At 37.7% G+C, this 22,882-nt stretch overlaps 1 protein-coding gene across 3 annotated transcripts; it reads right to left on the minus strand.

The window, feature by feature from the left end:
* Nucleotides 1–66: 66 nt before the first annotated feature.
* tns2b (tensin 2b) lies at nucleotides 67–22,736 on the minus strand. 3 transcript variants are annotated; one of them, XM_084424866.1, is made up of 26 exons: nucleotides 22,192–22,736; nucleotides 19,233–19,338; nucleotides 18,947–18,984; nucleotides 15,954–15,986; nucleotides 14,898–14,932; nucleotides 14,538–14,721; nucleotides 14,402–14,452; nucleotides 14,152–14,274; nucleotides 13,610–13,674; nucleotides 12,913–12,996; nucleotides 12,722–12,834; nucleotides 12,190–12,250; nucleotides 11,627–11,702; nucleotides 9,957–10,086; nucleotides 9,782–9,844; nucleotides 9,577–9,693; nucleotides 7,989–9,287; nucleotides 7,046–7,115; nucleotides 6,084–6,925; nucleotides 4,907–5,131; nucleotides 4,719–4,796; nucleotides 4,560–4,637; nucleotides 2,533–2,701; nucleotides 2,145–2,213; nucleotides 1,801–1,830; nucleotides 67–1,063 (listed from the first exon to the last, which is right to left on the minus strand). In XM_084424866.1, the coding sequence occupies exons 1-26, from the start codon at nucleotides 22,303–22,305 to the stop codon at nucleotides 919–921; spliced, it is 4,398 nt and encodes a 1,465-aa protein (XP_084280992.1). In that variant the 5' UTR covers nucleotides 22,306–22,736; the 3' UTR covers nucleotides 67–918. The 3 variants fall into 3 exon arrangements, with proteins under 3 accessions (XP_084280992.1, XP_084280993.1, XP_084280994.1); XM_084424867.1 differs by lacking the exon at nucleotides 1,801–1,830; XM_084424868.1 differs by lacking the exons at nucleotides 18,947–18,984; nucleotides 19,233–19,338; nucleotides 22,192–22,736 and adding an exon at nucleotides 17,385–17,403.
* Nucleotides 22,737–22,882: the final 146 nt, after the last annotated feature.

Consider the following 22,882-nt stretch of genomic DNA (forward strand, 5'->3'; position numbering starts at 1 on the left):
TACAGTCTGATGGTTACTGAGAGATAAACTGAATTTAGCCTAATTAAATGGCTGTATTCATAAGCTTTAAGTTTAGGATTGAATGCCACACCTAAGCAAACTATGTTTAACGGGCAACAAGCAAAGACTAGCAGTGCTTGACAGTTTGAACATAAGAAAGTGACGCCCAACATAATTAACAAATTCAGAAAAACAAAAACAAAGAAACATGACTGCAAACCTTTATTAAATAACTGGAAATCAGATCATTTATATATAAAAATGAGAGTCTAGACATTGTAGTTCTTCATATTTTCCATTTTTATTCATATTTTATTTAAATACCAAAAAAGTATAAATTTTAAAATGCATCAGTTGCTAAAAAATATGATTGTCTTGTAAAGGCCATTTTGAATAGAAAACAAACAACCAAACCATTCTGACCATTAAACTGAAAACAAACACACAAGCCAAAATCAAAATCAATGAAAATAAAAAAAAAGAACACAGTTGTTGTTCTGTTCAGTCATACACTTTGGCATCCTGAGTGGTAGGATTAAAAAGGCCCATTTACTTAACCCAAAAAAAAGGTTTGCGTTAAAAAAAACTTTCTCTACCTTTTATTTATCCATTAGATATACTTTACCAGGAAAATGTCCAGTTGTTGTTTTTCTCATAAAATTCATTTTTATTCAATAAAAGGCATACCATTTAAAATCACTTCATAATGCACTCAATTCGAACCTGACCTTATCGGACTGATTTCTACTACATGTGAACATGACAGAAAAAGTGGAAGCTTGCATACTGAGTTGTTTTTTTGTCCATCCTAATGACAAACACTCTGATTCTGTGTATAAAATGTAACAATATCCACTGCACTACCCTCTTTTCCTTTGTTCTCTCAATTTTGTTTTTCTCCATCTCTCTATACTGTGTTCATTTTCGCAGCTGTTGAGGTCCCAGCATGACTTTATTGATGAAGTTCACAATGGCTGTGGCTGGCTGCTCTGGGTCGAGCTCTGCAAACAGGTGACACACGTTTCCCAAACCACCACTGCGCCGTGCAACAAATCCAAACATCCTATAGAAAACAAGTAAGAATCAGACCATGACAGATTGTTAAAGTGCTTAACAATCCTTAATATACTATTTTAAAGGTTCCTAATTTTGTTTTGGAGGTCTTCTACAATAGGTTTACATGCATCAAAGGTACATTTTAGGTAATTTTCTCATAATATACATTGCAGCATCACCTCTTTTCTCACAGTGTCTGAAACGGTTCAATGATTCGATCAAGGATCTGATCTGTCTAAACCCCTCCTTTCCGATAGCTGCTTTGCTCTGATTGGCCAGATGGCCCAGTCTATTGTGATTGGTCTACCTCTTACAGCGTGTTTCAGAAACAAAATAGCCGTTACTATATCTGAATTTCAGCTCCGGAGCCTGAATTTTCAGCCAGTGAAGACCATTCGCGGGCTTTATGCAAATTCGCCACAAACCATACGTAGGTTCGTGCAGGAAGTATGACTGGAGTTACTGACGACTCGTTTCAGGCAGTTCAGAATTGGTTCTTTCTTTTGGGAGACAATAACTTTGATCTTTGCAGATCTAAACAGCTATATAACACACTACATGAAAGCTAATATCCGAAAAAACATAAAAGGAGCACTTTAAATTAAGAAATCACTTATTCTGAGTGGCAAAAAAAACAAGTTGTCTCACTCCTAAATTTACATATTTAGGAATAAACTTCCAGAAAACATGAGAAATGCTACACCAAAAGAGAAATTGTGTAAGTGTATAAGTAGAAGCACTTACTTGCAGGAAGTGTTATCAGCATCAATCCACCTGGCACGCACACAAACACACACACACACACACGCACGCACACACATACACACGCAGAGGCTAAGCAACATGTACAAGCAGAGCAAGTAAGAGAGAAGCTTAAAGAGGGCAGGAGAGCCCTTGTGCAAAAAAATAATGGCACGTTGATAGACTTGATAGATCAGCATGAGAGTCAAACCCTCTCCTCTAGACATGTTCACTATACTACGTTCAAAGCAATACACGTTGGCTTGGCCATTGGTAGAGTATATGAACGATGCAGTCTGTTGTAGATTGGAGTTGTATTTTTCTAATGATTCCATCTTGAATTTTACCTTTGATCCAGCGGATCCACGCTGCTGAAAGTCACAGTATGAATAGGGTAATGTCGCCTAAAAAAGAGTCTGTATAAAAAGAGAGAGAGAGAGAGAGAGAAAAAGAAAGAAAGAGAGAGAGAGAATGAGGATATGGATTAGATTCTTATCTGTGTCATGACTATGAAGACTGTTTTTACTTTTCAGCGTCTCCGATTAATGTCTTGGGAATGAGCCATAAAGGCATGTGGTTTGCTTGAATGTCTAAAATAAGTAACTTTAATCTCATACTTGAAGGATGGTACTAAAAATATGCTTGGGGAGTGTTATTAATAAAGCCATGATACAATGAATGTTGTTTTGCTTGGCGAAGCAAAACATACGTGTTATTCAACATGTGTGTTTGTACCTGCGCTGATTATCAGTGAGGGTGATGCCCTGTTTGGACACTTTGAAGTGGACGACTGTTGGCGAAGGACGAGGCTCCTGGGTCAAAGTACACTTGGTTGCCTTGGAGACGGCTTGCGGGCCAGTCAAAGATTCCGTTTCCACTGAATTTAGGTAGAGAACATTACAAGCTGACAATGAGAGAGAGAGAGAGAGAGAGAGAGAGAGAGAGAGAGAGAGAGTAAAACAATTATATTAGAGGGAGAAAAGGGACATTTCTGCCATGACAACTCTCTCAATGGAGCTGCTGTAAAGCCAAACAATCTCTGTTACTTTAATTTCCTATTATCACTGTAAAGCTGCTTTGAAACAATCTATATTGTTAAAAGCGCTTTATAAATGAAGGTGACTTGACTAGATATGGCAATGTTGATATGTTTGGTCTTGGTGGAATTGATCTGCTTTGCTGCTGTGAGAAAGTAAGACATGCTGCTGCTGTACAATATAGCATACATGAATTACCCGTAGCAGATCTATACAGGTGGAGCCGGGGAAGGTGAAGGGTTTCTGAAAGCGCGCTACACTGCTAAGGCAAATACTGACCAAGTATTTAAAGGTTGAGCAGTGAGCTCATTGGCTACTGATACAGGAGGATCCAATCAGCTGTGCCCTATAGAGAATGATGTGATCGCAAATAGATTGAGTAAAGGCCCTATCAGCCTGTGCCATCTAGAGTTTCATGACAGAACTTTGTATTCATTTGTTTCATATTTTTATTTTTAATGAAATATAATTACTATAAAATTTGAAGTTTATCATCAAGCTTTTTTTATAAACTACCATTCAAATGTTTGGGGTCAGTACGATTTTTTTTATTCTGCCAGGATGCATTAAATTGATCAGAAATGACAATAAAGACTTTTACATTGTTATTATTTGATTAATAGAAACTTCAAAAGAACAGCATTTATTTGAAATGTTGTAACAAAGTATCATAGTGTACACAAAATATTAAGAAGCACAACTATGTACAGTATCTTGAGCATCAGAGTTCGAAATGAGGGGGGTCGGGGGGGGGGGGGGGACCCTCCATAAGTCATTAGGCCCTAATGACTAGGGACCCCCCATAAGAATTTATTTTTGGATTTTGGGGGGGTCCCAGACAAATATATTTTAACATTAAAAATGATTGTGAAAATTATATGTCTTTAGTGACGTTTTATATTTATAACAGTAATTAATTTATTTCCTAGTGCGAGGCAGCAATCAGGGCAGCTATTAGCCGAGTGAGTTCCTATACAGCGTCACAGATTGTTGTTGTGGTGCTCCCGCAGACACGTACTGTAGCTGAACGCGGCAAAACTAAACCTCACAAAGAGTGAAATCCTGAATGAAAATCCTGTAAGTTTATATCCCCATAATTGCTTATAGTAAAATATTAGGAGTTTGAGTTCCTATATCAAAAGTTGCATTAACTAGATAGCCAGTGTAATGATTAGAAGAGTACGTTTGTCAGCGTTTCTTGCTAGCTCAGAGGGTTACCTGCTAGATTATAGCCACTTCTCCAGACACCACTACAATACTGGGCCTAGCCCAAACCATGAAAAACATCCCAATGGTCCATATAATTTTGCCTACAGTATATAGTGTAGCAAGGTAGTCTTCAGAATTTGTAATAATTTCATAATAAAATTTTAGGGGACCCCCCAAGAGTCCTAAGTCATTTCGAACCCTGTTGAGCACCAAATCAGCATATTAGAATGATTTATCAAAGATCATGTGACACTGAAGACTGGAGTAATGGCTGCTGAAATTTAGCTTTGTCATCACAGAAATTAATTACATTAAAATAGAAAAAAAAAATGTTATTGTGTTTTATAATATTTCATATTATGAATGTTTTTACTGTATTTTTGTTTAAATAAGTGAAGACTTGGTGAGCATAAGAAACTTTCAAGAACAAAAATCTTACCAACCCCAAGCTTTTATATATAGCTTTTTTCCTCCAACCATTTATACATAGAAAAATAAAATAAAAAATAAACTCACCTGCCCCCTGTTTCAACAGGTCAGCAGCTGTGCTGGTATTAGTTCCACTTTGCAACTCCTGCAATTCACCAACAAGATCTGAAACACAATCATACAGTTATACACTCACTATGAAAAAAAAAACGACTGCATTGCCAAAGGTTTAAATGTTTGTATGACCTCTATCTGGGATTCGCAGTACACACGGAAGAGACACAGGACTAATGGAGTGCTGATACACCAAAGCAGACAGGGAGCCTGGGAGGAAAGAGAGAAGAATCATAATACAAAATCAACAGGGGTCACTGTTTTCAACGCAGAGCATGAGAAAAACATCCAAAAACCAGGCATAATCATCTTTGTCTCACCAAAATATGTTTCATTTTGACAGCCTTTGATCTTGACACCTTTAGCGCCACTCTCAATCAGGAAGTGCCTAACTAGCTGCTCCTGTGGGTTGCCCGTCTCACCATGGTTACTAGCGTGGGCTGGAGGTGTGGTGACTTTGAGGGCCAATCCATATGCGCCTTGGAATGAATTACTATCCCTAATGAGAAAGCAGCCAGGCTCCTTATCTTTCAATACTGAAATAGCTAAATGGGGAAAGAGATATTTTGTACTTCTGTTAATAGAGGCACAGCAATATTTCTGTAATATGCATCATCTCCTATAGAATGATAATTTAATACAACTATATTTTTAAATGTTTTAATTCCTACAATGTATTTGCTCATTCAAATATGCTCAGGTTTTTCATTTTTTTATTGCATTACTATGCAGTTGTTAGGGTGTTCCTGGGTAGATGATAGTTTCTTCATGACCGCTTAAATTAATAACACAAACACCTGGGTGTTTAAAACTTGCACTGAGATTAATTGTATTCGATAAAATTCTGACCAATAAGAAAACTCAATAATTGTTTTCATGTAATGGCTGATAACATGTGTAAATGGCCAAGTGTAAATGGTCTATATTAAAATTCGATTCCATTTTGCCTAAGGCTAAGCAATTTAAAAAAAAAAGGAAAAATGCGGTAAATACTATAAACAGCAAATATCAACTGCTCAATTGTTAATATTATTGCAAAATGTAAACTATATCATTGCTCAGCTCTAATCTGCTAAATTCGACTATAAGGTATGAAGATCATAATTTTCTGTAAAGCTGCTTTGAAACAGTATGTTTTGTAAAAAGCACTATACAAATAAAACTGACTTGACATTTAACAGTGTTACTAGATTATTATTGTTTGTAAAGATTCAATTTAGGTGAGCGTTAGATAACAGCAAGGTAATCTAAACGAAAAACAGGAAATGAGCATTTGCAATTAAATATCTAATATAATTAAATACTAAAAAAATCAAATACATTTCTAATGGTACCAATATATTGTGTATCCCTAGTAATATGTTAAACTGTGTAGAGCATAGAATGCCATAATCATGGGTTCGACTGCCTGAGAATGCATACAAAATCTGCCAGTTGAATAAATGTAAATGTACAAAATATTGACGCAAGCACCATTAAACATGCAGATGTTCTCACCCTGGTCTCTGGAGATGCCCGGTTTGTACCAGTACTTGGAGCTGTCTTGAACAAACTTGGAGCTGAGGCGGTTCTCTGGCTCCTCCACACCACTAGAGGGGGTTACTTTGCAACTAGAAGTGGGAGGCAATTCACTGGTGGTAGAGGAGAAGGACACATGGAACTGGGCAGATAAAATAGAAGGTTTTCCAGCTGATTTTACTGAGGACGTGCCAGTGCTATCAGACATGTTCTGAAGGGGGGGTGAACGTTGCTTTTCTGGAAGAGGAGGTTGGGGTAAGGAGGCCGGGATGGTGATTGCAGTGTAGCCCGTGTACGGTACATGAGGCACTGTCAGAAGAGGGTAGCAGTATGACACTATAGGGAATGAGGGTGTGACGTAGCCATCAGGGTCAGGTGACAATGTTGTCAGGTCACTGTTGCTGCTTCCCTCATTGCAGTTGGTCAAGGGTGTCAGGCTTCGCCTTTCAGCATTTATGTTGAATGAAGGGAATTCAGAAGTGGAATTTCTCTCTGAAGAGCAAAGAGACGGCTGAGGACTTGTTGAGGTTGAAGTTGAGGTGTAGCATGAGCCAGGGCGCTCCCCTTTATCCTGCACTGATTCTGGGACTCGGTTACTGAGAGCTCTGGGGTTGTGCGTTTGTACATGCACTGACTCCACACGCTTGGATAATGGTGAGTTACTAGTGACAGCGGTGTTAGATGTAGAATCTAATATCTGTGTTTTCTTCATCTTTTCCTCTGCTCCACTGGCAGTGGAGACAACTGTGATCAGAGTTCCAGGGAAAGTTTCACCCTCTGGGGCTTTGCTTTTTATTGGATCTCTTGCCTCCAATGGTCCACTGTTAGAATACACAGATGGATTTAGGTTGATAGTAGGCCTACATTAAATTCAATCTTCAACTATCAAAATAAACACCGTGGTTGACATGAGATTAATGTACATGAAGAAACATAATTACCTGTCCCGGGTAGGATGAGAAAAGACCTCAATTTGACTTTTATCAGCATCTAAGACCTTAATACTCCTATCTACAAAACACACAACATAGAAAGAAAAATGGAACAGATTAGAAATGAGAAGAAAGCTGAAAGTTAAAGGGATAATTCACCCAAAAATGAAAATTCTATCACTGTTTACATAATTTAGTCATATGGACTTTTTACTATGCCACTTTTCTGTCCTTTTCAGGGCTACACAGTATCAGTCACCAACTAATTTTGTTTACATTGTACAAAATATCTGGTTTGAAAAAAATACTGGTTTGGATGACTTGAGAGTGATGAACAGAAGTATCTTTTTTGTTGTTGTTGAACTATCCCTTTAAATACACACTACTATTAAAAATTAGGGTTTTGGAAAAGGTCTTGTATGCTGACCAAGGCTGCATTTATTTGATCAAAAATAGAGTAAAAAATGTGATATAGTGAAATATTATTGCAATTTAAAATATCTGTTTTCTATTTTGATATATTGTAAAATATAATGTATTCCTGTGATGCATGGCAATCTGAATTTTCAGTAGAAATTACTCCAGTCTTCAGTGTCACATGATCCTAAGAGAACTCATAATATGCTAATTTGCTCAAGAAACATTTCTTATTACTATCAATGTTGAAAACAGTGCTACTTAATATTTTTGTGAAAAGTCTTTCTTCAGGATTATTTGATGAATAGAAAGTTCAAAAGAACAGCATTCATTTGAAATAGAAATCTTAAACATTATAAATGTTTTAAATCTTACTGACCCCAAATGTATGAATGGTAGTGTACAGTCTGACACTTCATTTGCTTTATATAATACCACAAATATTTCTATTATATACATCTAATAAAAATTGTTTTAGGAACACACTGTTTGGCATAATTTAATGATTAATGACAAACTGTGTCGATGTGATTACCATTAAGGCCATTCTGACTCTCTTCAGTTGAGGCACTGTTGTGATTGGCTCGTTTTGGAGATGGCGTGACAGCAATTGGGGAGGAGTTTGGGGAATGACTGATGGAGGCGTAACCGGGACTCTCTCTGAGCGCTTGTGGAGAGCAGGGACAAGGTGGATGCGGACTGTGGTAGCCACTGCTTTGAGGGCTGGGATATGGACTGAGTGGTATAATATTTTCGGGTTGGGTGGCTGTGACATATGCCGCTTGATTTTGTTTTGGGATAGCGTGGCAATGTCCGTATGATAATGTTACTGGTGACATCGCTATTTTGCGGCGCCAGTATTCGGCCTCTTGAACTCCCTCCCAATGAGACTCCACTCTTCCATCCCTCCAGTGCATAGGCACCTCCGTCCTAATCCCAAACTCCGCCTCTCTAGACCACGGTAGAGCTTCTAATTCTCTGCCACGTAAAGAGTGGAGGGCAACGTCCTCTCGTAAGCGAGAACAATCCCTGCAGGAGCACGATGTTGGCGATGTCGTGCTGTAACGTAACTCTCTGTATGGACTGGGGAGCAGTGACTGATTAGGGGATAGAGAAGGAGGGATGATGGCATGGCCCTGAGGGAGGGCGGAGCAATGGAACAGAGGACATGCCTCCCCAGTGAAGAACGCGCGTGTCTGTGGAGGAAGTGTGTGGGAATGGGAGGACTGTGAGTGGGAAAGTGGCGAATGAGGGTGAGCTTCTTTAGGGGGAAATGAGTACAGGTGTCTAATGGTTTCTGGGCAGGGATGGTGCAGACAGCGCCCTCTTTCCCATAAAAGATCCGGGTGGGATACACACAGGTCTCGGACTGACAGTGGGGCAGTGCGGCTGCAGGGAAGTGTGTAGTGTTTGGGGTGGAGGGTTTGTGCAAGTGCATTCGGGTTGGTCAGGTCTGGGCCACAGAATGAATGAGTGTGGGAATACGGACGACCATAACAAGACTGAACAGGTCGATCTGGTCTCAGGGGAGAGCCGTCGCAATCGTCAAGAATTGCGGTTTCTCTGTGTCTTTCCCTGTCTTCGTCCTTCTCTCTTTTTTCTCTTGGAAGTGGAGAGAGGGATTCTGGCGGTGCAGATGAGCGACTTGCATCTTTGCTGAGTGAGAGAGGCTGGATGGAGAGATGAATGGGAGGACGAGGGGAGGAATTACTGGGTAAGTGTGTGGAGGTTTTGATGGAGGTAGGGCATCCGCTGGGACTGGAGCCTTGTGCTCGACGCTTCTTCACTTGAGCATACAGGCTACCGTCCAAAGGCCCACGTGTGTGACAGATATCTAGAGATCACAGGGAAATACATAGACAAAACCATATTATTTACAGTCTCATGACTTTGGAGTGAATGAAAAATGTCTCAGTGTCTTTTTGTCCCAGAACGCATTTTTTACCAGTAGGGAACCCCTCAAATAAACGATTCTCTGATTCTCAAAAAAAAAGAAAAAAAAAAAGATTGATTTATTTTTTTTTATTTTTTTTTTATATATTTTTGTTTGTCACTATGGCTGTCCACACTAGTGTGTTTTCATTTCAACACAGAACTGTCCATACTAGACTGAGTGCACATACCCTCAACACTATCCTCATGGTGAAGGTTAAAGTTCTCATACGAGTCCCAGCGCACAACAGGATCTGTGGTGCCATAATCCACAGATACTCCCGGCTCATTTCCCTGTACCTCCCCACCTCAGAACACACAAACACACACATACAGCATTAAGACAGTGCTAATACATGGAAAATTGGTGGAAGAGTTAAGTTGATAGGTGTTTACCTCTCCTTTGCGGGCCAGAAGAAAACAGCAACTCCACTGTGGCGTCTGCAGGGAAACGGTCGTCTACACATAAACACAAATCAGAATGATAAAACAGAAAACATCTGTTATTTCTATGCTTTTGAGAAGCTGAGGCACTGGAGTGGGCAGTCAAACAAACAGTGCAAGTATTTACCTGTGCAAGCATGGTCAAGTTCCACTTTGCCAAAAGCAAGCTGAGATCCATGAACACTACAGGTGTGAAACTGGACTCTGAACACACATTCTCTCGTACACACATCTGAGAGACGGTGATAACACTTCACCTAAAGACAGACAGCAAGAAGAACATTTTTTACTGAAGGAAATGTGCTGCTTTTCCGCACAAAACTCGCCAATACTTTGCTTGAGTGTTGTGGGTGGTTGCCAGGGCGTTGCTATGTGGTTCTTATAAGGTGTTCTGAGTGGTTATAAAAGTGTTGCTAGGCAGCTGAGAGGGTGTTCTGGTTGGTTGGTTGGTTGGTTGCTTGGTGGTTAATGGCCCACCAGGTGTCTGTGAGATTCTTATCCAGATATATGGCTTGGGTTTTTCACCTTTTTTATCTTTAAAGGGATAATTCACCCAAAAAAAATAAATTCTGTCATCATTTACTCACCCTCATGTCTTTCCAAACCAATTAGACATCCGTTCATCTTCGAAACACAAATTAAGATATTTTAATGAAACCTGAGCCTAAATTAAATCTGTTCATCATATAAGGTGATCATATCTCTTCACAATACTTGTATTAAACCATTCAATTCATGTGGATTCTTTTTACAATGCCTTCATGATCTTTTAGAATTTTCTATATTTCGGTTAGCTGGACTTTCCATGGAGGGACAGAAATATCTCAGGTTTCATTAAAGTGATCTTAAAAGTCTTATGGGTTTGAAATGACATGAGGGCAAGTAAATGATGACAGAATTTAAATGTTTGTAATAATAATAATAAAAAATACAAAAAGATAATTCTGTCATTAATTACTCACCCTTAAGACGGAACACAAATTAAGACATTTTTAATGAAATCTGAGAGATTTCTGTCCCTCCATTGACAGTCAAGGCAACTGACACTTTCAAGCCCCAGATGTTGTAAAGACATCATAAAAGTAATCCATGTGACTCCAGTGGTTTAACCTCAATTTTATGAAGCGATGTGAGTGCTTTGTTTGAGCAAAAAACATAATTTACCACTTTATTTACAAAATATTAATCTCCATCGCGTGTTCACGCAACAATGTCTGCTCTCACGCCAACACAACATGCATCCGCTGTGGTGCTCTCGTGAACGCGCGATGGAGATTCATATTTTGTAAATAAAGTGATAAATTATGTTTTTTGTACAAACAAAGCACTCGCATTGCTTCATAAAGTGGAGGTTGAACCACTGGATTACTTTTATGATGTCTTTACTACCTTTCTGGGGCCTGAAAGTGGTAGTTGTGTAGGATGTGAATGGAGGGAAAGAAAGCTCTCAGATTTCATTAAAAAGATGTTCATTTGTGTTCAGAAGATGAACGAAAGTCTTACGGGTTTGGAACGACATACGGATGAGTAATTAATGACAGAATTTTCTTTTTTGGGTGAACCAACCCTTTAAGCCAGATAACTTGGCAAACTAATAGCACACACTTTTTCCTCATATAAGTTTAATACCTAGCATCAATTCTAACCCCAAGCATTGCATGCAATATTCTGGTGTCTTATCATACGTTTAATAATGGAATGATATTTTCTCCCTTCAAAGCAATGGCCAGTGAGCAGGTTTTAGGAGCATCTAATATAACAAGAATGTATTCATGTGAAATTCGTTAGTGTCCTCACCAGGATGTCTCCCTTCAGCAGTAGAGCTGGTTCAATATTCACACACAACATCTTACTGTTAGGGTTCTGAATATCACTGTAACACAAGCAACAAGAAGTCAGCAAATTATGATATCTGATTTGTTTTCATAGGTCAGTCAAGAGAGGACATGACATGTGGAGAAGAGAGGGGAAATGTGATTTGGACACACTGTGAGCCTGTTTGAAACTCACATTGCTTGGATTTCCTGCAGAAAAAAACAATCTTAAACCAGCCTAAGCTGGTCAGGCAGGTCTTTGGGGTGGTTTTAGAGGGGTTTTGGACACTTTTCAGCTGGAAAGCCAGCCTGTTGACCAGCATAATACTAGCTTTGCACAGCTGGGAGACTAGCAACATTAGTATGGCCAGAGTGAGATCAAGATCAGCTTAAAACGGCTAAGACCAGCTGAATGATGGTTATTAAAATATATATTTTGCAGGGTTATGTGCCACAGGTCAATATATCAGAACGCACAGTGCCACCATGCCACAGCTCTAAAAAACATGTAACACTTAATGAGACTGATAAAATAGACCCACTTACTATTTGCCTGAAGAATAGACCAGCTGTAATGACTGATAAATCTTCAGAAAGGGAGAGTAACCTTCAAAATGCAATGGATAAAATTAGGTAATGCAATGATGCCACATTCAGTCATCATTTACTCACGCTCATGTGATTCCAATCCTGAATGACTTTCTTTAAACATAAACATAAAAGAAGATTTTTAAATCTGAAGATTTTTTTTTTTTAAATGCCGCAGTGTTTTTTTGTTATTCAAAAAAGGTCAATGGCGAGTGGCGACCAATGCTGTTTTGGATACCAATGGCATTCATTGCCATCCATAGGCAAAATCATTTGAAACATTCTTCAAAATATCTTCTTTTGTAAAGTCACAGGTTTGGAATGACATGAGGATGTGTAAATGATCCTTTCTTTTTTGGTTCAACTATCACTTTTACACATTTTAACATTTAAAACATTTACATAGAATTCTGTACTTTTTCACCTCCCCAAACTCAGTACAGACATTGCAAAATAAGGCCTTGGTTTGATTGGAAAGGGGTTTGTGTACCTCCTCCAGACTGGTAGTTATGCAAAGCTGGAATATGAATCTGATGCAGGAAAAGTGGTGAGCTGTTCATCTTTATTGCACCCGAGAGAAGACCGGCAAAATAATGTATATACCTGCGATGACAGAGAGAACATCATGACCAAACTAAAACAAGTTATTCTGGAACAAACATAAATAAACATTGGTCATACCTGTTCTGAGATGGCTGGAGAGAGGAAGAGATTTTATCCTCACAAAATTTCCTCATAGCAACTGTCGAGAGAGCCTGATCTGCCCTGCACACATACACCAGTAAGAGTCAAATCATTTGAATACCAATCATGAATTATAATAAAATGCCCACAAAGAGCATTTTAATAAATGTTTTTGAAAGAAGTTTCATATGCTCATCAAGGCTGCATTTATTTGATCCAAAATACAGTAAAAACAATAATACTGTTAGTATTAATAGTATTACCATTTAAAATAATCATTTTCTGTTTGATATATTTTAAAATGTCATTTAATTCTGTGATGGAAAAGCTTAAAATAACAGCATTTAAATAGAATTATTTTTTTAACATTATACATGTCTTTTATCAATTTATTGAGTCTTTACTGAATAAAAGTATTAATTCCCTTTAGGGAAAAAACCCAAATGTCCCCATAAAGTCTGTAATAGTAATTGTTTTTGATCCCCGTGAGGAAAACAGCTTATAAATCAAACCAGATGTTTTTTTGATCATGTAAAAATGCAGCTTTTTGTGAGGTTTGTGTTTAGGGGAATAGAATGTACAGTTAGTACAGTAAAACATTTTCTTTTTTTTAAATTAAAGTCCACATAAAACATGGAAACCAAACAAGTGAGTGAGTGAGTGAGAGTGTGTGTGAGTGTGTGTGTGTATGTACCCAGCTGATATTTTGCTATAGTGCATGTAAGCTGCCACAATCACCCCTGTTTTTCCTTTGTTTCCCTAAGAAAGTAAAAGTTAGAGAGAAAGGAAGACAGAGAGAGAAGAAAAAAATATATATAACAACTAATACTAATTTGGGGTTGTGATTTCTATGACATGAAAATTTGATATTTCAATTCTCTCATCATTTACAAGTCTATATATTGAATCGGACGGATCTGGTTATTGAGTTCACAAAAGGGGAAGATAATCTTAGGAATTATACTAGAAATACAGTTGTATGGACTACTTTTACGTTATTTTTATAGTGCTTTTCTGTCACTTCAATCCAAATTTATTGCAACTGCACGGAAAAGAGAGTACATTAGTCTAAACTTTTCCATTAGAAAGACAGTCAAATGAGTTTGGAATGACTTTGGAGTAAGTAAGTGATGAAAGAATCTCATTTTTGGATGATCTATTCTTTTAATAAGACTGTGATGACATTTAGACACTTTTAGCTCTTATATTAAACATTAAATAACTTCTGATCTCAACCTTGCAGTGAAGTACAACCACGTTGTGGGGGTCAGAGTTAAGCCAGTTCTCCATGGTCTTGCACACAGCACATATTTTATCGAGGGGTGGGGAATGCAGATCGGGCCACCCAAACTCCTCAACCTGAGGCAGGGGAAGGGGTCATCCCAAAAATACAGAAACAGAGCCATACGTCAAAACAAGCAAGCTACAGAGTGACTTATAATATAGTATGCACATCTAGATAATAGAATAACAAAGAGCAAGATACCTTTGGATTTAGGCTGCAGATGTCATGACGTTTCTCTGACAGATTTATAAGCTGAGAAGAAATGAAAGAGACATAAGAGTGCTAATTCATATGGAATTAAATCTCAACAATGATTTTAAACAACAATACAACTGACCAAGAACTTGTCTTGATGTTTAGATTTCAACATGGCCGCCACTTCCTTAAGGTTAGCGCTGTAATGCTGTTCTTCCAGGTCAGACAGGTAGAGGACAGAGATGATACGCTCAGTGATGTAGGTCAGATCAAAACCATAATGACTGCCCATTAACTTCTCCATAACACTTTCCATGCTGTCTCTACTGTGAAACACACACACAAAAGAGACAAACACATGCAAACTTAAAGGAACGGTACGCCTGAAGTGTTTTCAGTAAGTGATGACAGACTGTTCCTTTTTCGGTGAACTATTCCTTGCATTCATGATGTTGTTCTTTTCTCTGTCATTCAGAGTTAGCTTTATAAAATTTGCTCTTACCTGGGAGGGATGTTCAGCTGGTTTTGAAATGGAGGCTAGGAGAGATCAGAGTTAGTGTGAGAAAAAGGCAGGCAGATATGGTACAGATATTGCTTTTTAATTGCAATACATCAAACACAATTCATTTAACTATTCTTTTCTGTTAATAATGACTTGTTTTGTGTTTGACTCCAGTTGTGTCTTTGTAAAAAATAGTAGTAATTTAAAATTAACTTCTTATTTCCTTTCCAATTGTTTTATTGCATTCCTCTGATACGACCAAAAAAACAACACTATATTATACAATATAATTACATTGTTTCTGCTTGGGGGTCTATTTAATCCCAGCAAAAACACACTGTAGAAAATACAAGAAAACAACCGGCAGGAGTGGACTACAGTGTGTATAATCAATCAGAAAATCTTAACATGTGAAAATGCATTGCATTTATTCATGTTTCATACCTGGCGTGTCTGTGACCCCAAACGTAAGACTTCAACTTTAACCAAACATAAGATAAACAACTTCCATTTTTCCCCAGACAAATTCTATTTTAAAGGTTGATTGAACAAGTGAATGCATAAAAAGTTGACATTACACAAACATGTTTTATCTTTCCACAAGTCAAACATGTCCTGAAGCTGTGGTGGTGTGGCGCAATGGATAAGACACATGCCTTTGGTGTGAGAGACCCGGGTTCGAATCCACTGTGAGACACCAATGTGTCCCTGAGCAAGACACTTAACCCCTAGTTGCTCCAGACGCGTGCGACCTCTGACATATATAGCAATTGTAAGTCGCTTTGGATAAAAGCGTCAGCTAAAATGAATAAATGTAAATGTAAGCTGGTTGCTTCGAGTTTTTGAGTATCTAGGTGAGATTTTGTTTATAATCAGTTCTTATAAGATTTATGAAGTCTCAATCAGATCCTTCAATATCAGTTCCGCTATTGAGTTAATGTAAATGTAATGTAGATGCACTGATTTTTTTTTTTTTTTTTTATATATTTGTTAAATGTTGGGTTAAATAGCAATTCACCCATAGACATTATGGAAGTAAATATTAGTAATACTCACTGGATCTGAGATAACTTCACAGGGGACAGTGACCTGGAAGAAATTGAGATGTGTGGAAACCAGATACACAGAATCAAACATCCTTGACACATAATATGGGTTTAGACATCAGAGACCATGACAGAGACACATAACAGTGTTTTAAACATACACATACGAAGCTAGCATACTTTGGGGCCACTGGGTGACTCTCCATTTAAAGACATCCTCTCTGTCCTCATTAGGTTATCATCACACCAGGGGACATCTGGTACTGTTTAACACTGTGTGGGTGCGCACATATTTGCACACGTTTACTCTGCTTCCTTTCCAGTAATTAGTTTAGACTTAACATTTTAACATACACACTCTAACACACATGACTTTGCATAGGCTATATAAGGCTTTAATTCGTTATGTAAACGTTTGAGAATCCGTCACTGAAACCTGACCACCATTCTGGATATTGGAGGGTGAAAGTGTGATATTCTGATAGACTGACAGACATGGAGGCTGATGTGGACAGAGGGTGGAGACACGTATATAAAGAGAAACAAAAGCAGCTGATCTCTCCATCCAGGACGGATGAAATGCCTGCTGCATGGCTTTGTGAACTATTTCCACTACTCTATTTCAGATGATCAGCTGGCCTGTGCCTCCTCCTAATCATGAGTCTGTTTGTAGGAGTGTATTTTTTTTCACCATGTAAGTCACGAATGTTCACTGCATTGCTGCCTTACATTGAAGAAAAGTCATTTTGTTCATTATTTGAGCTCTATAGACTTAAGTAGATTGACTTTGGATTGCCCTGCTGGAAAACACAATGAAACTAACATGTTGCTACATACACTCTTAAAAATAAAGATTTCAAAAAGGGAGTTTTTACCTATTTTTGGTTCCCCTAAGAACCTTTCAGTGAACCGTTCTTAAAAGAACCTTGGAAAGGCAGTGGAAAGGTTCTGTGGATGTTAAAGGTTCTTCATGGAACCATCGATGACAATAAAGAACCTTTGTTTTTAAGAGTGTAATGATACAATTATATTACAGCAGACAAACCAGATCCTTTATGTGGGATGAGGAAACACACAGGGGTTCATTAACTACATCCTGTTTAGCAGGTAGCAACTAATTGCTAGACACAGACACAATAACATGCTCTCACACACACAATCTCAATCGCTAAAAAAAGTTCAAAGATTAATGTTCATCTAAAATCCTTAATAACAATCTGATTGTATCTCTCATGTGTCAGTGTCTTACACTCTTGTCTCCACTTTCATCAAATTGTGATTCTATCTTTTCTACAGTATTTCTCTCTGTGCCAAACAGATTTTTTCACTACAAAGATTTAAAAAAATGATACTATCCAAAATGAAAAGTACACTAAAAGTATACTTAACTTTTGCAATAAGCAATATGAAATCCCTGTTTAAAAAGTAAAAGTGTCTGTACCTTTCTCAGACGAGTCCAGTTTTCTAGAGTTCATATAGCGCGCGCGCACACACACACACACACAGGAGTGCTCTCCTCTCTTTCTTTCTCTCTTTCTGATCCTCTCACTCTCTTGCTCCCACCCAACTCTTCCTCTCTCTCTCTCTCTCTAAAACCAGAGGGCATGCACTGTAAAAAGTATTCTAAGATCAAGTAAATGATGCTTTAAAAATGTCCAAAGATTTACTTGATTATTGTAGTTTTTCATTGTTAGCTCATGATGCATTAATTGAACCTGTAACACTTTTCAATAAGGTCCCATTAATTAATGGATAAACAAAATGCATCACCTAACAATGAGCAATACATTTGTTAAAATATTTATTGTTCTTTGTTATAGACCTTACGAATTTATGAATGAACCGCTCGTTTAAAAATCTTCCCTCCGCTTAAAACATTACAATGCTCATGATAACTTTCCTTAACTCTACAATACACTTCACCGATGCGATACCATAGAAATATACAGAGCAATTCTAAAGATTGCACATAAATTCATAAATTCTAAAGATTCGCTGGCGCACAAGGTCTAATACTACGGCGCTGTTGAATGCTTGAATCTGATTGGTTGATGAATGTTCCAAGGTGTGCAATTATTTTCAGGGAAAAAACGCACGGCTAAAGTAGTTCCAGGCAGGTCTTGACCGCATTACAGTTCCATATGACTTCACCAAATGATTTCAGTTATTACAAATTATTTCCATTTTTTGCCACAAAATTACATTTTATTATGTATGGAAAGCACATACCCTCTTTCTCCCGCTCTCTCTCGCACTCAAACACAAACACACACAGTACGGACAAGCACTGGCACAGAAACATGTTGTCAGCGCTGCTCTGATGATATTATCAGTAAAATATTAAAAGCCACATGACATTTCTTACTAGCGAGTTAATAACAGCACTGTTTTTGAAGCGGATAAACTTAGTTGTATCGCTATTAGTAGAGACGATGTTGCCGAACAGTTACTTCTTTCCAGCATGCATTGGGGCATGAATAGTTATGATTGCATTGTTTTGACACTTGACATTTTATGTCCATGGAAACTGTTGCCTTAATTTATTTAGGTTCGATGAACACAATTTTTTTTACTGAGAAAAAAAAAAAGAGTGCAGGAGAAATAATAAGAAAGAGAATGAGGGAACAAGAGGAACAGCTGTGGAGTCTATAACGTGTGGATACACTAGTGTATATCCGTGTGATGCAATGATGGCATCCGGTGACTGATTGCAATTTCTATTAATACCAAAGATAACCAGAGTTCATAACTCATCTGATTTAGACCTATTTTTACTATATTTGTGAGTGACACACATCACAAGACCAAAAGCCACGAAGATCATAGATGAACATTTGGTGCTACAAGGACACACACAGTCATTAGCAAGAAGCGGAATTATTTTTCAGCCAAATTTCCTTATTGTTTATAGCCAAATCCAGTGCCAATCACAGTTTAGCATGTACTTCACATTATAAACAAACAGTAGTAACAACATTTCAGCTGCGAGAGAAAGAAACATACCTTTTCCTTGCATTTCGTATGCACTGCAGTTTTACACTCTGCAAGGAGAAAATGTGGATTATATAAATAAATATTAATGTACATTATATGTTATATGTGTGTGTACATTATATGTGTATGTGATAGGTTTTGCCTTCAATGGGGGGACCAAATGTCCCACAAAGATAGTAAAACCTGAAATCACATACATTGTGTGGAGCAACCAACTATGATAAAAAATATATTTAAAAAAACAACATAAGTAAATGTAAAGTATAAATGATAGAAAAGCAAATGTGTTTTTCACCTCTGCAGTACATGCCATGGCTGTCGAGGGTTTGTCTGCAAACAGCACAGTGGTGTTTCTTCTTGAAGTTCCTCTCTTTAAAGGAGTGTGAAGCCACTTTCTCCAACTGTAAGCACACACACACCTCAAAATTATACAGTAGTAGATACATTTTCACAAATGTATTTATAAACATGGTATTAATGAGAACTGAGCACACGTCCACACGCCCCCAGTCGTGGTGATATGAAGAGCATAAATCAATCACTCATACACTGGAGATGATGAATGAAACGTATGTTTGTATTGGGGAAGAGTACTGTGATGATAGAACTGTTTTTGATGCACTGAGCAGATATTGTGAAAGACAGTTGGATGATTTGACAATCACTGAATGACAAAACTCTTTATTCTGTTCTACCCTACAAACTAGCTGACTTTTTTCTACTTAATGACGTCTACATATTACCACCATTTCATCAACAAATTATTATGAATCCTATAGGAAAGCTTTAACTCCATTCATTGCAATTATAATATTTTGTTTATGAAATTAGATAAGATTGTTAAATAAGTCTCTTATGAGCACCAAAGCTGTATTTATTTGATTAAACATACAGTAAAAACAGTATGTTGTAAAATATTATTAAACTTTAAAATAACTATTTTCAATCTGAATATTTTTTTTAATGTAATTCAGCAAAGCATTAGTTTCAGCATCATTACTCCAGTCTTCAGTTTCACATGATCCTTCAGAAATCAGTCTAATATGCTATTTGGTGCTCAAGTAACATTTTTATTATTATTATTATTATCATTGTTGAACAGTTGTGCTGCTTAATATATTTTTGTGGTAGCCTAACCATGATAAAAAAAAAATGTAGGATGGTTTGATGAATAGAAAGTTCAAAAGAATAGCATTTAATCGAAATATATTTATATGTCTGTATTGTAACAATATTACAATCACTTTTGACAGTCTTTATTTTCACTTTCGTAATTCTTACAATTCTCTCAATTCTTTAAATCTTACTGACCACAAGCTTTGAAAGGCTCAGCTTGACAATGCTGCCATCTACAGCCTGTAAATGGAAAGTAAACAATCGCTATAATATTAGGAAGCGCGTGCTAATTCATATGGGTTGTATAAAACCTTAATCGATCTGCCTAAAAGTTTTAGAGGAAATATAACTGTTCAACAATCACACAGGATGTTTTAAAAAGCACGCGTACAGCATTTCACTAATAAACTAGTGCAAAAGTTCCCTTCATAGAGGTTTTGTTTACATACGAGCCTGTGACATCCAGATATTAAATGTAATCCAGATATAAGAGAAACATTTTTTCTTTTCTTTTTAAACGTGGTTCTTAACAGGCACATTTTCAGCTCTCCACCCTTCTCTCTTGCTCTCTGCAGCCAAAGTTTGGCTCATGGATAAAGCATTTCCCTTCACATATCCAACACCACAGCTTTCTCCTCATGCCTTCTCACTTCTTGAAGAGAGCAGAATGAACTCACTGTTTAGGTTTCTAGAATTCTCCCAAAGTCAAATGTACAGGCTATAAGAAAAAAAGAAAGAAAGAAAGAAAGAAATCCACTCTGCTACTGTTGCTGCTTACATTCTGAAATAGAGTTTTGGCCCTGCTAATAGGAATTCTCTTACACATACACACTCACATTCCGGGCAGGAGTAGACGGGAGCAGGTGGGAAGGCCGAGGTATGCTTCCACCGTTCCAGAATTCCACCGTCTATTTTTAACCTCTTTCTGACCACAGGATCCCTGGGAAACCTATGTGTTTGTGTGCATGCTTGCATGTGTATGATAATCTGGCTATTTGTCAGTGTTATGGAATATATGGCCCTTTTTTTTTTTTTATGTCAACACCATTACACCCTTATGACAGAGTTTGTCACTGCTTACAATGAAGTGGAAATATTCCCTTATTCTATTTCCATGCATTTAAATCTCTAAGGAGGTCAATTTTCCACCCTATAGGTTAGTTTTCTAAGGGCGCATAACATGCTAAAGCTGTCTGACCCCAAAGAGTCAACCTGCCACCAAATGACGGACATGGAAGTGTGATTGTGAGTGAACGTTTGTGTGTGGGGGTGAATGTTCACTGACAGGAATATCCCTTCAGCTACTATTCAACCTTTGCAGCAAAAAATTGTTTTACATACACTTCATTCACTTTCAATTGCACTGTACATTAGACTGCATTATAAGCAGAGACAGGGGTCTAAATATTCTAAACAGAACCACTTAAAACAAGAGACAGCAATATACACTTTAACATTAAATTTTGTTGAAAATCATGGAATGTCAATCAACACGGGAACCCCAAGAGTAAACAAAAAAGACACTTTATAATAAGTTAATATGACTAGGCTATATAGCTAAAATTATAGCCAATATAAATACGCGACAACATAATATAATGAATAATATAAAATATAATGGATAATAATAATATATTATATAACAATTATGGTTGATGCATTTGGAAACAAACAATACTCTTACATGATTTATAAATCTAGATTAATGCTAACATTTCAAGCTGTATTTAATGAATATTAATGTATCATAAATGAACATGAATTAATAATAACAAAAGTATATTAACATTAAAGTAGGTTAATGGTTTTACAAATGTTTGTTAGTTCATGATACTAATGCATTCCCTAATTTTAATTAACTGAACCTCATTGTGAAGTTTTACTGTGATAACTTTTATAAAGTACATTAACTAAACAGATTATTAGTTATAAAGTTACAAATAGCGAAAACAGTACTATATGTTTTACATTTGTTCTCCATGGACAAATCCCTGATTCTAAAGATTGCAAATATGGAATGATTTACAGAAGACATAAAACATAAGCATTGAGGGAGACCCAATGCAATCATTGCCTGGAGAGCTTCTTACCTATGACCCCATGTGTGCACGCAGACACACACACACACACACACGTACCTCTGTTAAACTGAGAATCTCTGCATCATCTGTGAGGTCTCGTGTTTTCGGGGGGTCCGAGGGCTGGGAATTCCTCTGTTTAGCCCACCGCTGCTTGCTGAAGACACAACCCATTCTACTTCACTTGCTTTATTCCTCCTTAGATATCCTTTCCTTTTCCTCTTTACACTTTCTTAGCACTTGTTTTCCTTGGTCTTCAGTCCAGGTTGCTCTTTGTTTTATGTTTCCCGTCTCCTCAAGGACGTCTCCTTGTTCCTCAGTGTCTTAGCGTCCAGTTCCAACACAGAATCATATCTCTCACACCATCTTTTCCACACATTCTCTCCAACTTCCAACGTCTCCCTCTAAGTGTCTCTCGGGGTGTCCTCCCTTTGACTGTCTCTTGCCCCCTCACATGCACACTATGTAACGCCCTCCTCCGTCTCTATCGCAGCTGTTTTTGGCAGGCTTACGTCAGACCCTTCCTCTTCTCAGGCACTTGAGCTCTGCTCACCCACTGGGAGCCATCACACACACACACACACACACACACACGCACAACCCCTAAGGCTTGTATTCCAACATCTCTCCACCACCCAGTCCCTAAGTCTGCACACAGAGAGAAGCATTAGGTCTTCTGTTCTTCCTCATCTCTGTTTTTTTTATTGGCAGAATGAGACAACAAAGCATCTGTTCTTGTTCCTTCACATCC

The sequence above is a fragment of the Rutilus rutilus genome (genome assembly GCF_951802725.1).
Source record: "Rutilus rutilus genome assembly, chromosome: 12".
Classification (NCBI taxonomy): Eukaryota; Metazoa; Chordata; class Actinopteri; order Cypriniformes; family Leuciscidae; genus Rutilus; species Rutilus rutilus.

What these genes read in the sequence shown, in the direction of transcription:
- tns2b (XM_084424866.1), bottom strand. Translation starts at nt 22,305, where the DNA reads ATGGGTTGTGTCTTCAGCAAGCAGCGGTGGGCTAAACAGAGGAATTCC. An exon ending in CAGCTGAACATCCCTCCCAG is followed by an intron (nt 14,722 to 14,897) that starts GTAAGAGCAAAT and finishes TGTGTTTCACAG; the next exon opens with TAGAGACAGCATGGAAAGTG. An exon ending in CCATGAGGATAGTGTTGAGG is followed by an intron (nt 9,288 to 9,576) that starts GTATGTGCACTC and finishes TGTGATCTCTAG; the next exon opens with ATATCTGTCACACACGTGGG.